General features: G+C 42.3%; 1 protein-coding gene across 1 annotated transcript in view; it reads left to right on the forward strand.

The window, feature by feature from the left end:
* Positions 1–14322, forward strand: part of LOC121441957 (peroxisomal multifunctional enzyme type 2) — a 61321-nt gene that overhangs the window by 4554 nt on the left and 42445 nt on the right. The window contains exons 3-7 of the mRNA XM_041643384.1: positions 7925–8032; positions 8858–8917; positions 11377–11398; positions 11490–11536; positions 13423–13507. Coding sequence (XP_041499318.1) covers positions 7925–8032; positions 8858–8917; positions 11377–11398; positions 11490–11536; positions 13423–13507 — 322 coding nt within the window. The remainder of the gene's footprint in view (positions 1–7924; positions 8033–8857; positions 8918–11376; positions 11399–11489; positions 11537–13422; positions 13508–14322) is intronic.

A 14322-nucleotide genomic window follows, 5' to 3' on the forward strand; every position in this document is an offset into this window, starting at 1 on the left:
AATCTGTTGACTTTGTGAGGAAAGAGAAGAGCCAGGGAGCGGGAGAAATGCGGGTTCCACCTATTGTCATGTGGTGTTAACGCTGTTGCGTCCGTTCTCCCCCTCTCCCTCCCCCAGTGCATACAGGTCACCCTCAGGTACCACTCATCAGGAGCTGGTTCTTATGGGCTTGGAGAGCACTTGGTTAGGCTAGCTAACTAGCAAGCTCCAGCTGTCCTCCCGCTCTGCTTCCCCAGCCCTGGGATTGAGTGCACCACCATCAGCAGTGCTTCATGCTTGCAAGGCAAGTCATTTACTGACTGAGCTATAGCCCAAGCTCTGGATCTCTTTCCCTTCTTGGAGACAAGATCTCACGTAGCTCAGGCTGACCTTGAACCCCATAGGTTAACAAAGATCTTGAACTGATCTTCCTGCCTCCACTCCCACATGCTGAAATTACAAATGTGTGCCTTCTTGCCTGGTGTTTGTGGTACAGGTACTCTAGAACCCAGGGCTTTGTGCATGCTAGCAAGCATTGTGCTAATCAAGCTCTTGTTTCTACCTAAATAGCCTGCTTTAAGTAATTGGTTTTGGTCATGAAAAGCATGCCATAAATCCATGCTGAAAACGATAGTGGTCTAGAAAGGATGGTTGGAATGGAGGTTGAACTCTGGGTGTATTCTGAACGTAGGTAGGGTGGGGTTTGTTGAATGGTTATGTGTGCAATGTAAGGGGAAGGAACGTTAAGGATGATTCTAGGTTTTTGAGTTGAGCATCTGAAAAACTAAATGTGTCCATTTCCCAAGTCAGGGGAGAATGGCGGAGGAGCAGACTGGCAGGCAGCAGACATCTCTGTTAGATTTGCAGTAGGCAGTGGGAGCAGCATTCTGAGATGGAGGCCAGGTCTATGTTGAAAAACTTATTTCCTTTCTTTATTTTCTCTCTCTCTCACTGCCACGTGTAGCCCAGGCTGGCCTGGAATTCAATCATTGGTTAAGAATAGCCTTCAACTCTTTATTCTCTTGAGTGACCAGTCTCCATTACAAATCCACTTTCGGTCTCTGATAGTTCAGTTCCTAAACAAAACAGAATGTTAGATTTAGTATTAAATCAGCTGGTGCTGCTCCTCTGCTCCTCCTCTGATATGTGATCTGAGTGTTGCCCCTGTGTAGGTAGTATTTAAAGCCAGGGCTGATTAGGCACTGGGTACAGATGAACAGGAAAAGAGATCCAAGGATCGGTCTTCGTCTTTCTTTTCCAGTTTTCTTCTCCTTTAAGGAAATGCTGGCCTCCTTGGTGAGGCAAAGATAATCAATTACAGGGATTGCTAAAGCTTGACTGATGATCTTGAAACTGAGTCCCAGCTGTGCCGAGGTGTGGCTCTTTGATGAGGATTAAAGTCAGGAAGGCTGTGTCCTCGCTAATGAGAGGACATCTAAAGGGACTAGGGTTGCAGAAACTCTCCCTCGGACATAGGCCTTAGGCCTCAGGCTTCTTCCCATCTGGCCCCATTAAGGAAACAGAACTGTAGCGGGCAGAACGGCCTCGTGCACACAGGTAAGTGCCAGAGGAGCCAGGGAAGTTACACCCACAGTTTGCTTCTCCAGTGGAATGAGGTGCGGAGCTGCTCCCCTGGAATGCCAGGTGTGGTGCTCGTTTTTACCTCTGGTGCTCAGTTGCTGTCTGATGAGGCAGGGTCTACCCGGACCTCCCAGAATTTATGTTTTTATTAATCCCTGGCCCATTCTCCCTAAATCTTGAGCATTGCCTTTAGGCCCTATACCCCATCCTTATGAGAGATGTCATTTGTACTTTACTATAGCCTAAGTGTTATCTTAGGGCCAGGCCAGTCATGACTCCCACAGGCATTGTGTTTACCTCAGTCGTTCTCCCTAGACCCTTACCTAGAGCATTGTCTCTACTTCACCAGGTACCCATCTTACAGATGAAGCCACATGTATTTTGCGAAGAGCTTCCACGCACGCTTTGCTGTACCCATGGGGCTGAATTAATTGTTATCCGAATACCTTTTCTCCAGAATTGTATGGCCAAAGGAAAATGATCTGGATCAGACTCTCGGAAGTCCTGGTCCAGCTCTAGTTTCAATAAAATCCAGTTGAGTTCATTCTTGCCTCCCTCTGAAGTTTTTTCCCTGCCTGCTCTAAAGTCTGCAGGGAACCCCACAGAGAACAGTCCTCTATAAGTTTGAGGCTTGGCCATTCTAATTACTAGAACAGTTGCTGCTGGTGGTGGTGAGAATCCCGTTTAGTAGCTCCCGAGCCTGCAGTGTTTGTTCTGAGTGGCACGAGTAGCAAGGGTCAAGTCAGATAGCTAGCTCAGGATTTTGCTTTCTGAGTGGCTCTTCACTTCTGAGCCCTTCATGCATCCAGATACATTTGTAGCCATTCTAGAAAAGATTCTTCCTGAGCCAAGACACAGGACTGTCTGTCTTTCTATCAGACTTTGGAAACAATATGATAGCCAGCCCCAATTTCCCTCGGTTCCCTGGCAGCTATGTAGCTTTTGATGAAGCTCAACAAGGTCCTCAGCAACTACTGGCTATGCCTTGTAGAAGCTGTTTTTCTCGAATGTAAAAAAAAATCACACACACACGTGTATAACATACACAACACATATGTAATACCTTGCTAATTTTTCTTTTGTCTCTTTTGAAACAGGTATTGTTGTCAGGTTACTTAGTCTGCCCTTGAACCCCTAATCGTCTTGCCTTCACTCTTCTTTTCTTTGGTTTTTCGAGACAGGGTTTCTCTGTGGCTTTGGAGCCTGTCCTGGAACTAGCTCTTGTAGACCAGGCTGGTCTCGAACTCACAGAGATCCGCCTGCCTCTGCCTCCCGAGTGCTGGGATTAAAGGTGTGCGCCACCATCGCCCGGCCACTTGCCTTCACTCTTAAGTGCTGGGGTTACATTTATGTTTTTAAAAGTACTTTTGGAGGCCAGTGGGATTGCTCAGCAGGTTATGACCCTGACAGAGAAGCCTGGTGACTGAGTGCTCTCCCCCCCCCCCCCCCCCGGACCTATGTAGTGGAAGGAAAGCTCTTTCCTTTCAGCCTTCATATGAGTTCCTTGACACCTTTGTGATCCCCAAATAACATATGTTTAGAAATTCTTTTTGGTAGTTATCAGTGCATAAATATAAACTGGTTAAAAAATCCATTGGAACCAAGCTATTGTAAAGTTAATGAAATGCCTCTTTTGGGATGTGGGCGATGCTAGGGATTATATTTGAGGCTCTGTGCCTGCTGCATGCACATGTTCTGTTTCCTTCTGACCTCCATCCTCAGCGGGATGAAATGACCTTTCTCCTCGTGCTGGGGATTGAATTTAGAATTTATGCATGCTGGGGAAGTGCTTTTCCATTGAGCTATATCCCCAGCCCCAAAGTAATTCTTTCTAAAACAAAATTTCAAATTATATTATTATTATTGGTGTATGTGTGGGCATGGAGGATGGGGTGTGCATGCCATAATGTACATGTAACATTATGTAACATTCAGAGGACAGCTTGTAGCAGTCAGTTCTTTCCTTCCCCCATGAGAGTCCAGGGGATGAGCCTAGGTTGCCAGGCTTGGTAATAATCTCCTTCACTCATTCATCTCCATCGTCAGGAACTGGATATGACTCGGAGACAGGTCCTTGGAATGTTATATGAGTGTGAGCATGCGTACACATGCAGTGCCCTTCAAATTAAACAAGTATCACTCTTGGTCGTTGGGTGGAGAGTTAGAAGAAATTGCTATGTAAACTATATATAAACTATCGTGGGAAGAGCCTGTGGTTAGTGAAAGAGCTGAAGTGAGCCTAGATTACATGGCGGCTTCAGCGTTGACTACCGAATGGCAGGAAACTAGAACAGATTTGAGCAAGGTGCTGAGACACCATGACAGCTGCCTTGGGAAGCTGACTGCAGCAGCAAAGGTCTTAAGATGGCAACCACCTAGGGACAGCTGCAGCGAGCTAGGCATGGAGTGATGTAGAAGGAAGGAAAGGGACATAGGGACTTCTCAGCACACCCGGCAGTTCACTGCAGACCCAAGGGTTAGAGTGCGAAGCCCCTGGTCGAGCCCTGGACCTAAATTGGGAACTAAGAGTCCTGAGGAAATTGAAGGCCAGGGTCTGTGCTTTTCTGAAGAGGGAGAGGTTGAGGAAGAATGTTGGAAGTTTTAGTGAGGTGGAAAAGGGGCCCTGAGGGAAGTGAGTCTGTTTGGTTTGCATGGTTTATGCAGATTAAAGGTGAGCAGGTTCTGGAGAGATGGCAAAGCTGGTAAAAATGCTTGCTGTGTAAGCCTGAGGACCTCAGTTAGATTCCCAGAAGTCACGACAGAAGAAAATGCTGGATGTCATGGCCCAAGTAGCCGTAATTTCAGCCCTTTGAAAGCCCAGTGGTCAGCTAGCCTAATCAGCCAGAGAAACCCTGTATTGAAACAAAAAGAAAAAAGAAAAAGAAAAAGAAAAAATGTATCTGAGAAACATATTCCAAACAAAGTGTGGTGAACTAAGCAGGCGAAGCGGTGAAGGACCTGAGAATGAAGCGTGAGGTCAGCAGTGCTCAGAGAAACGTGAGTTAGAGCAGTGGCTGGCGCTTATGAGTTCTTCAGAGCCACAGCCACGGCACGGGCAACTGTGGGAAGTGGGAGTTCTCTGTGTGCAGCTCTCAGATGGCTACAGCTGGATGATTTGGCTCTTTTAGTTTATTTACCTGTGAAGCTAATTGTGGAATACTGTGTGAGTGTGTGTATGTGATTGTGTGAGTGTGTGTATGTGATTGTGTGAGTGTATGTATGTGTATGTGATTGTGTGAGTCTGTGAGTATGTGTGTGTGATTGTGTGAGTGTATGTATGTGTGTGTGATTGTGTGAGTGTATGTATGTGTGTGATTGTGTGAGTGTGTGTATGTGTATGTGATTGTGTGAGTGTGTGAGTATATGTGTGTGATTGTGTGAGTGTATGTATGTGTATGTGATTATGTGTGTGTATGTATGTGTGTGTATGTATGTGATTGTGTGTGTGTGAGTGTGTGTATGTGATTGTGTGAGTGTATGTATGTGTGTGTGATTGTGTGAGTGTGTATGTGTGTGTGATTGTGTGAGTGTGTGTATGTGTATGTGATTGTGTGAGTGTGTGTATGTGTGTGTGATTGTGTGAGTGTGTGTATGTGTATGTGATTGTGTGAGTGTGTGTGTGAGTATATGTGTGTGATTGTGTGAGTGTGTATGTATGTGAGGTGTTGTCCATGTGTATTTTAGAATTCCCTGGATCTGTGAATTTCCCATACAGCCATTATATACTGAAACTCTTGAGAGCAGATTTTTAGGAGCACCAACCCCCAACCTAACCAAATAGAACAAAACAGTCCTTAGTAGACTGCCCAGCTAGAGACCTTCCGGGGTGTGAGCTGGGTTTTTTTTTTTTTATATAGCTAGGATCTGCCATAGCCAGGCTAGTTTAGAATTAACTGCGTAGCGAAGGATGTCTCTGAAGCTGTTGGTCCTCTTTCCTGTTTCCTGTGTGCAAGGATTACATGCGCATGCTGGGACCCAGGCTCCTGAAAGGGACTTTTAAAGGGAGAACTGACAAATATATCACACTGTAGAAACTTGTTGTTGATTCAGCTGAGAATGCTATCCTCCGCTATCATGATCTACCCGCGCAGGCCATTGACCTGAGGGGAGTGGCTGTTTTAGCCTTTTTCTGTGTCTTCCTCAAGTGAACGTGCTTGATTTTCTCAGTAGAAATGATTCTTCTTTTTAAGGTCAAGTAACCTGGGAGTGACTGAGGAGCACAATAAGAAGTTCTGGTTCTAGACTAACATTTGCTTATACTAGTCTGAATTAAGGTGTAAACTGTTTTAATCACTGAACACAGGAGAAGTTATTATTGTGAAGTTTTAAAGAACTGTGAACCTTAAATGCCTCAGTTTATAACTGTTAAAGGATGGGAGACCTACATAAATATAAACTGCTTGGTGTGTTACTATTGCATCTGGAACTTTGACCATGCATTGGAGTGGCAGCCTTGCTACATAGCATCGGTACCGACAATGCTTTTCATATTTGATTACAAATAAACTTGTAAATTATTGCTTTCCCAGCCATTCAGCACTTGAATAGGGTGTTTCTAGGTCGCAGGATTGAGACCTGGTAACGGAGCGAATTTGATAGTTTAGTTTTCTAATGTGGCGATCTATTGAGTAACTAACTGTTCCAGTACTTTTAGCAAAGTGTCCTTTTTCTCTGCATTATCCAGCCTTCAGTGTTTGTGTCTGATTGCACTTTCTAACTTCTCCACTTGGGGGCAGTGTTTCATTACACTGAAATGCTGTATTTGTCAATTTGGTCTTAGAAGTTCTTCTGATATTTTATTTTATTTTTTAAAGAAGGAAGAAAGGGAAGGGGAAGTAATGTAATTATATTTTAATTAAAAATGTAAAATTAATTTAAAAAGAGTCATCAAAACTCTTGCCTGTCTCTAAGTTTTGATAGTTTTTAAGTAGTTGTTTTCTGTCATTTAAATAATTGCATGGAAATGAACAATTAATAGAATTCAGATTTTGAATAATCATCCCTCTTTCCATGTCTCGAGGGTAGTGTAAACTTGTTTATTATTTGTGTATTTACAGAGAGTTTTCATTTTCAACAAGATTGATAATATTACTAGATTAGGAAAACATCCCTGCCTAAATTTGGAAAACTCATTTTTTTAAAAAAGAAAAAAAGAACTGAAAACATATTTCTTGTGGCAGTTTTTAGTGTGCAAGGTGTTTGCTTTTTTTTCCTCTCTCCTTCGTTTATCACCTCACTTCAGTTAAAAAGGATGTTTTCCTTCAGAAAAAAACCCTCATCAATATTGGAAAACATAATTGTAGTATGTAACCTCTCACCATTGTGATTAGTACTTTATTAGATTATGCTGAAATCATGTGACAGCCATAAAGGAATGACATTCACAATGCAGTCTTCACCACAAATACTTTTCTTCCCCCAGCAAACATCGTATTTTATTGATGATTTGGGAATTTCACATCATGCACCCTGATCACACTCACTTCCCAAGCCCTCCCAGGTCAGACCTCCCACCCTCCCTTGTGACCTCCTTTCCCAGAAGAAGAAGAGGAGGAGGGCCAGTTTGTATTGGCCCTATACCCCATGGAGCATGGCCAGACTCCCAGTGGCCAGCCCCTTAAAGAAAACCAAGTCCTTCCCCACAGCCCCCTTCCAGGAGCCATCTACTCCAAATGCTCCAAATATTTCTCTTAAATTCTGCTTTTCTAGGTTACTTGGCATTGATCTGTACGTATCATTAGTGCTTGCATGTTATGTTTAATTCTGTGTAGTTGAGTTTGTCATCTGTCCCTAGTACTCGGTTACTTTGGCCTGGATAAGTACTTAGGCTAAAACTTCTGTTATTCACTTAACTTTCAGGAAGTCAGAAACTCCAAGGCCCACTTCTTTCTTTGTTCTAAAGCTTCTCGAAACCTCTGCATTGTTTTCTTGTATATTTACTCCTGAAGTGATTTTTTTCGCACCCCTCCCTCACTCATCCCCCCCCCCTTTTTATTTTTTCAAAAGGGGTTGTCATATCTCTTTCCATTCCAAAGAGGAAAAGCATAGTGAAAGTAAAGAATTCATGATCAGAGCCCGGGTTTAAATATTTGCTGTTCATCTTTGTGTTGCAAACTTTGTTTTCTTGGTGCTGGAGATGAATCTGGGCTTGCCCACGTGAGGTGAGCACCGCACAGCACAGCTGCGTCCCAGCCAAGAGGCCTCTTTTAATCACACACATTTACCTTGTACTTGGTAAGACTGGTGATGATGTAGCTGGGGACGTGGGCAGATGATTGAAGAGATGCACTGATAATTTGGATTTTATATCTAATGTACTTGGAAGATGTGAAAAATGAACTGTTTGCTTGTTTTTGCATTGCAGTGAATGACTTAGGAGGAGACTTCAAGGGAGTTGGTAAAGGCTCCTCAGCTGCAGACAAAGTCGTGGAAGAAATAAGAAGGAGAGGTGGGAAGGCAGTGGCTAGTTACGGTATGTGACAGGCATAGACTGTGCCAGCAACGGTATGTGACAAGCGTTACTCTCAGCTTTCCTTCTGCTGATGAACACTGCTCACGCTAGTCATCTCTGAGATGTAACTCAGCATTACACTGTAACGGTGAAATTAGAGTCTATCTATCTACCAAGCCTTTTGAGAACATACTTTATATCATATGTGAGAAATCTCTAAACTTTTAATGTAGGTAATTTCATCAATGGTTGTGGTACTTAGATTGCTGTGTTCTTACAGGTTGGTTTAAACTAAAGATCTCGCGTATCTCCACCGCATCATCTTTTATTCTTCTTAGCACTCTTTTATTTTATTTTATTTTGGTTTTTCGAGACAGGGTTTCTCTGTGGTTTTGGAGCCTGTCCTGGAACTAGCTCTTGTAGACCAGGCTGGTCTCGAACTCACAGAGATCCACCTGCCTCTGCCTCCCAAGTGCTGGGATTAAAGGCGTGCGCCACCTCCGCCCGGTTCTTAGCACTCTTTTAAAAGCTTCTCAGTCTACTGTGCTAAGTGGTGAGCAGCCTTTGCTGGGTCAGCTGCCCCCCCTTTTCCATAAGCAGTCTTATTGGGCAGTATTGCTATAGTTCTTGCAAGAATCTTTTATTCATCCAGTCTACCCTGATTTTGCTGGTTAATGAACTATCTATCTGGCATAAACATTTCTTTGGTAATATTAGACTCTGTTGATTGCTTGTGCCTTTTTTGAGTTTACTTCTTTTTGGTGATAGTATCAGCCGTGTGCCCTGAGCCACAGAAAGTGATTTGTGGGAAAACTATTGATGTTTTGTCCTCGTTGTTCTTCTCAGATTCGGTTGAAGAAGGAGAGAAGCTCGTGAAGACAGCACTGGATGCTTTTGGCAGAATAGGTGAGCTTTCCTGGCTTGTGTGGTTTCTATAAGTTCCATTTCTGTTGTGATGGTTAAAAACTGCCAGGAAAAACAACTTAGGGGAGAAAGGGATTTATTTTGACTTGTAGGCCTTGGCTACAGCCCATCATTGTGAGAAGTCATGACAGGGCTTAAATACCAGGCATGGCGGCAGTGGTTGGCAGAGGGGAAGTGAGTGCGTGCATGCTCCTTGCTTGCTTGGGCTGAGCTCGATTTCCCATGCACAGTTCAGAAAACTCTGCCTAAGGAATGGTGCCACCTGTAGTGGGCCAGGTCTTCACATTTCAATTAGTTTAATTAGATAGTCTTTCACAGACTTGCCCATAGGCGAACTCAATGTAGACAATCTTTCAGTGAAACTTTCTTCCAGGTGCTTATAGGGTGGGTGAATTGACAATGAAAGCTAGCTGGTACATGGCCTTATAAAGCATTTCCTAGCTTCCCAATACAATATTTTTGAATTGACATTTCTTTAACAAACAAATCTCTCTTGCTAATTACATTTTTGGGTTTGTCTTATAATTCAAATATTTTATTTAACCTGTTTTATTTCATAATAGGTGAGGTATATAATAACATATATATATATATATGTTTAGCTTTTTTATTTTTTGCACCTTAAATGATTAAAAAGTTTTATGAGCATAAAATCTTTGCCCTTTTTAATCATAATTCAATTAAGTCTTAAATACTTTTTTTGAGATAAATCAGTATTTTGGCAGTAATGGACCTGGTGCATTCATTTTAATAATTATGTTTGTAAGATTTGATAGCATATAAATTTAGAAGAAATATATATATATGTGTGTGTGTGTGTGTGTGTGTCTTAGGGTTTCTATTACTGTGATGAACACTGTGAACAAAGAGCAAGTTGGAGAGGAAAGGATTTATGTGGCTTACACTTCCATATCACCAGCCATCATCGACGGAAGTCAGGACAGGAACTCAAACAGGTCAGGAACCTGGAGGCAGGAGCGGATGCTGCAGCCATGGAGGAACTCTACTTATTCACTTGCTCCCCATGGCTTGCTTAGCCTCTTTTCTTATAGAACCCAGGCCCAGGGATGGCACCACCTACAGTGGGCCATCAATCACTAATTGAGGAAATGCCCCACAGGCTTGCCTATAGCCAGATCTTGGGAGGCATTTGCTTTCTTTCTCTCTCTCTCTCTCTCTCTCTCTCCCCCTCCCTCCCTCCCTCCCTCCTTCCTTCCTTCCTTCCTTCCTTTCTTTTTGGTTTCTCGAGACAGGGTTTCTCTGTAGCTTTGGACTCTGTTCTGGAACTAGCTCTTGTAGACCAGGCTGGCCTTGAGCTCATAGAGATCCACCTGCCGCTGCCTCCTGAGTGCTGGGATTAAAGGTGTGCGCCACCACCACTCATGGGGAGGCATTTTCTTAATTGAGGCTTCCATCTCTCAGATTTAGTTTGTGTCAAGTTGACATAAAACTACCCAGCACAATCAGGCTCTTCATTTTAGAAGTGTACTGTTGGTCCTTCCTCTCTTTCTGGAACCTCCTCCTGGTTTAGCCCCCACATTCTCACTAAAATGAATGGATCGCTAAAGGGAAAGGAAACTGTGTTTTCAGTCTGGACGACACTTCCTTTTGTCACTTGAGTGTGCCCCTCCCTTGTTGAGTTTAACACACTTCTTGTTCTAGTTTGGTTAGGTCAGATCATAAGAGCCATGGTCAGGTGCTATTTGACAGGTACAGAAACCGCAGAGTGTGAAGGCAGAGGATGGGGACAGCCAAGGATTCCAGTGGTTGAATCTGCAAAAGCTTTCCTTGCTTTGGATAGTGAACTTATGAAGACATCAAATAGAGCATTAGTTTCTGACTTCAGTGGTTTTCTTTTCTTTTCTTCTCTTTTTTTTGGGGGGGGGGTGGATTTTTTTTTTTTTGAGACAAGGTCTCTTGTAGTACAGGCTATCCTCAGACTTGGCTGTGTAGTCGAGGCTGGCTTTCATCTCAAGAGCCTCTGGCCCTCACCTCTCAAGTGGTTGGATTGCAGGCCTGAATCCTGATGCTTGCTTTAGTGACTTCCTGAACTTTTGATCTTTTCTCTGTTCAGGAGCAAGGAGAGAACCTTTCTGAGTGGGCTTGAAGTTAAGTGCAAGATGGCTTATATTGATTCTGAGTCCTCAGAACTCAGGAGGGTGTAGCCAGCCCTCTGAGTGAAAAGGATTTGGGTAGAAGAAAGGAAATATAGATACTTATGCCTGACAGGAAGGTACGACATGAAGATGGTGTTGTTTGCAGTTAGTCATTTTGGCTATCGCTATGAAATTTTGTTTTGGCAGCATTCTTGTTGTGTTTAGTTTTTCTTGGGGGGGGGTAGGCTTTAAAAATCAGTTTTTAAAATAAATGTGAGTTGTAAGCAGGTGCAAATTAATATGATTGCTTTTGTTTATGTAACTTTGACCTTTCTTATGTTGTAGATATTGTGGTCAACAATGCTGGGTGAGTTTTTAATCTTCATTTTACACACCATTGTAGTCATCACTGTATATTTTCCCTTTTACTCTGACCATACGTATTATCAATATTTTAGAATCCTGAGGGACCGTTCCTTCTCCAGGATAAGTGATGAAGACTGGGGTAAGCTGTTTCTCATGCTTCTGTGGAACGGAACTATACATTGTCTTTTTAATATTTAATGTGTTTATGTAGTTAAGGAAATACTTGCCATTTGCTGCTGTTAATATAAATGAATTTAGTCTATTGACAATGATTTTTATAGTTAGAAGTATCATATTTTTAAATATTTGTTAAAAATTAGGTAAGTCATTTGCAGAAGTTACGGAAAACAGTTTTGTTTCTTGTGATGTTTCTCCTTTTCTCTCCCTAAGAGGCTGTCAACTTCTTTTTTTTTTTTTTGTATGTTTTATATAGTTGTCCTCTTGCCCTCCGGGAGTAGAGCAGGATTTAGAAGAGCCCAGGGCACTACAAATTAAAATCAAAGATGTTAGGAGAGTAGAACAAAACCTACACGCTTATCTGAAGTTTCTAATAAATAGGAAATATTTTTCATTTTCCTTTCCCGTGTTGCCAAGGTTGAGTTGATACAATGATGAAATCACATTTGTAGTTTATTTTTCTTCTGTTCCTGTTTGTGGTAGTTTTCATCAGCCATCACAGGTAAACAAATCGGTGTTGGGACAGTGGCTGGCTTAGCAGCTAAGCTGGGGTGATCCCATCATTGCTAGAGTTCAGCTTCTGGCCCTTGAACTTTTGGAAGAGGCATGGATGGTATCCTTGTGACCCAGAACTAAGCAAAGGAAAGCTTTTAGTCCCTTTTCCTTGGGACAGTTTGGAAAGGAAAGCTGAGAAAGAGAAGATTGGCTAGCATGTGGGCCTTTGCCGTCTAACTGAAGAGATTCCACCCTACTCAGTCCCCCAACCCGTAACCCCCTTTTCTAGTCTTGGTTTTGTATTTACCTTCCCTTTCATATATATTTGTATAAAAACATTTTTGGGGGTTCCAGAGTGAACCCAAATAGGTAAGAATGGTCAAAACCAAGACAACACTCAATCTAGAGTTGTTTCTCTAAAGTGTTCCCAAATGGTTGGTTCACTGGATTTAAGTCATTGAAAGTAGACCCCTCTAACTCATTTGAAAATCATGACAAAAATAGAGATAACAGTGAGTATTTTATAAATATTCCCCGATGATGAGCAGTGTGGTCTAACTATGTTTTGTTATTTCTTGTACAAGTTATATATGTAAAATTCATGGGTATTATTTATTTAGATATTTGCTTTTAATGCACATATATTAGTTCATGTGAATTTGTGGCATTTATATGCCAGAGACAATGCTGGATTATCATCTTCAGAAATGCCACCTACCTCCTTTGAGCCAGGGCCTTTCATTGGTCTGGAGCACATCGTTAGGCTAGACTGGCTGGGGTAGGAAGGCCCAGGACCTTCTTCGCCTCCCTCCACTGGAACTACACACATTTACCTCCATGTCTAACTTCTCCCATGACTTCTGGGACTCTCACCCAGGGTCTCGTGCATATGTGACAACACTTTGCCAGCTGAGCTGAACCCCTACACATGCTTACTTAGGGGTGGGTAGTCAGAATTTGCTTTGGTAAGTTTGTGTTGCCTGGTACACATTCAGGTAGAGATGTAAAAAAACCAACTGAACTGTCTCCCTGCTCATGCAGGTTATAGTAACAAATTTTTATCTTGAATGGTCATTAATTATGAATAGCATTATGCTTAGATATATACAAGGATTACAATAATTTTATAAGTTATAGGAAAAGTTCACAGGTATGGGTATGAATTACTGATTGGTTGTATAATTTTGACAAAAGCAAAAGTGGTTATCTGAATATGACAGTAGGTGGCTATAAATGCTGGATATAAAATGATATGTTTGTGTAAATATATACAAGTCTAATATGTTTATATAAGCTCATTCTAAGGCATACTTAACTTTTGACAAAATATATAGAAAATAATTTCCGTTTTAGATATAATTCATAGAGTTCATTTGCGGGGCTCCTTCCAAGTGACCCGGGCAGCGTGGGATCATATGAAGAAACAGAAATATGGAAGGTAGAGTTATCTGAAGTCACCAGAGAGGACTGGAGGTGTTTGCACCAAGTGCTCTTAAACAGTTGTCTGGTCCTGGGGCAAGTATTCTCACATACGTGCAGGCTCTAAAGTGCTGGACAGTGCACACTCACTAGGTCTGTGTTTTTCTTTTACCATGTGCTCTTTAGTTTTAATACATTTCCCATGAGCCTTTATCACTTTTGTTGTGTGACATTACTTTTGGGGATATGAATTGTGAATCAATGTCTATTCATCCCAGATAGAGAGCCAACAATAGACCAGAAGTATAGAAACCACCAGAGTTCAGCTCAGCAAAACAAAACAAAACAAAATAAGAAGTATGGGTTATGGGCCACTAAGAGGAGCATAAATGACTCAAAGACAACTGTGTCACCAAAATAACACCTTAGCATGGTGACGGCTCACAAAAGCTGGATATCGGGAGCTCACTGAACAGCCTGCAGGACATTCAACAGGTTGGGGAGTGACATTCCAGGTGTCTCAGTAGATTTGAGCCTCTTCCAGTCAGCTCAGCTAGGTTGAGAGTGTCTTTTAGCAACTGTCTTTACTACTTCTATACCCTTGGGGAGAGAAAGGTTAGTGAATCTTGTTGGTTTCAGGGACTTCCTGAAGTTGTTGAGTAGTTTACTTAATGAGCTTCCCAGCATCATGGCAGCATGGAATGTTTTTTTTACCTCTCCTCAGAACATCCTGTTATTTCACCTCTGTAATCATTGTGTGACTTAATGTGCTTCCTTTCAAGATGGAAGATGTTTAGTTTTGTAGGAAACTGCACACAACAATAATAGAAAGCT

Source organism: Microtus oregoni, unplaced genomic scaffold (genome assembly GCF_018167655.1).
Source record: "Microtus oregoni isolate MIOR12 unplaced genomic scaffold, Mior012 000085F_ref0000168, whole genome shotgun sequence".
NCBI classification, from domain to species: Eukaryota; Metazoa; Chordata; class Mammalia; order Rodentia; family Cricetidae; genus Microtus; species Microtus oregoni.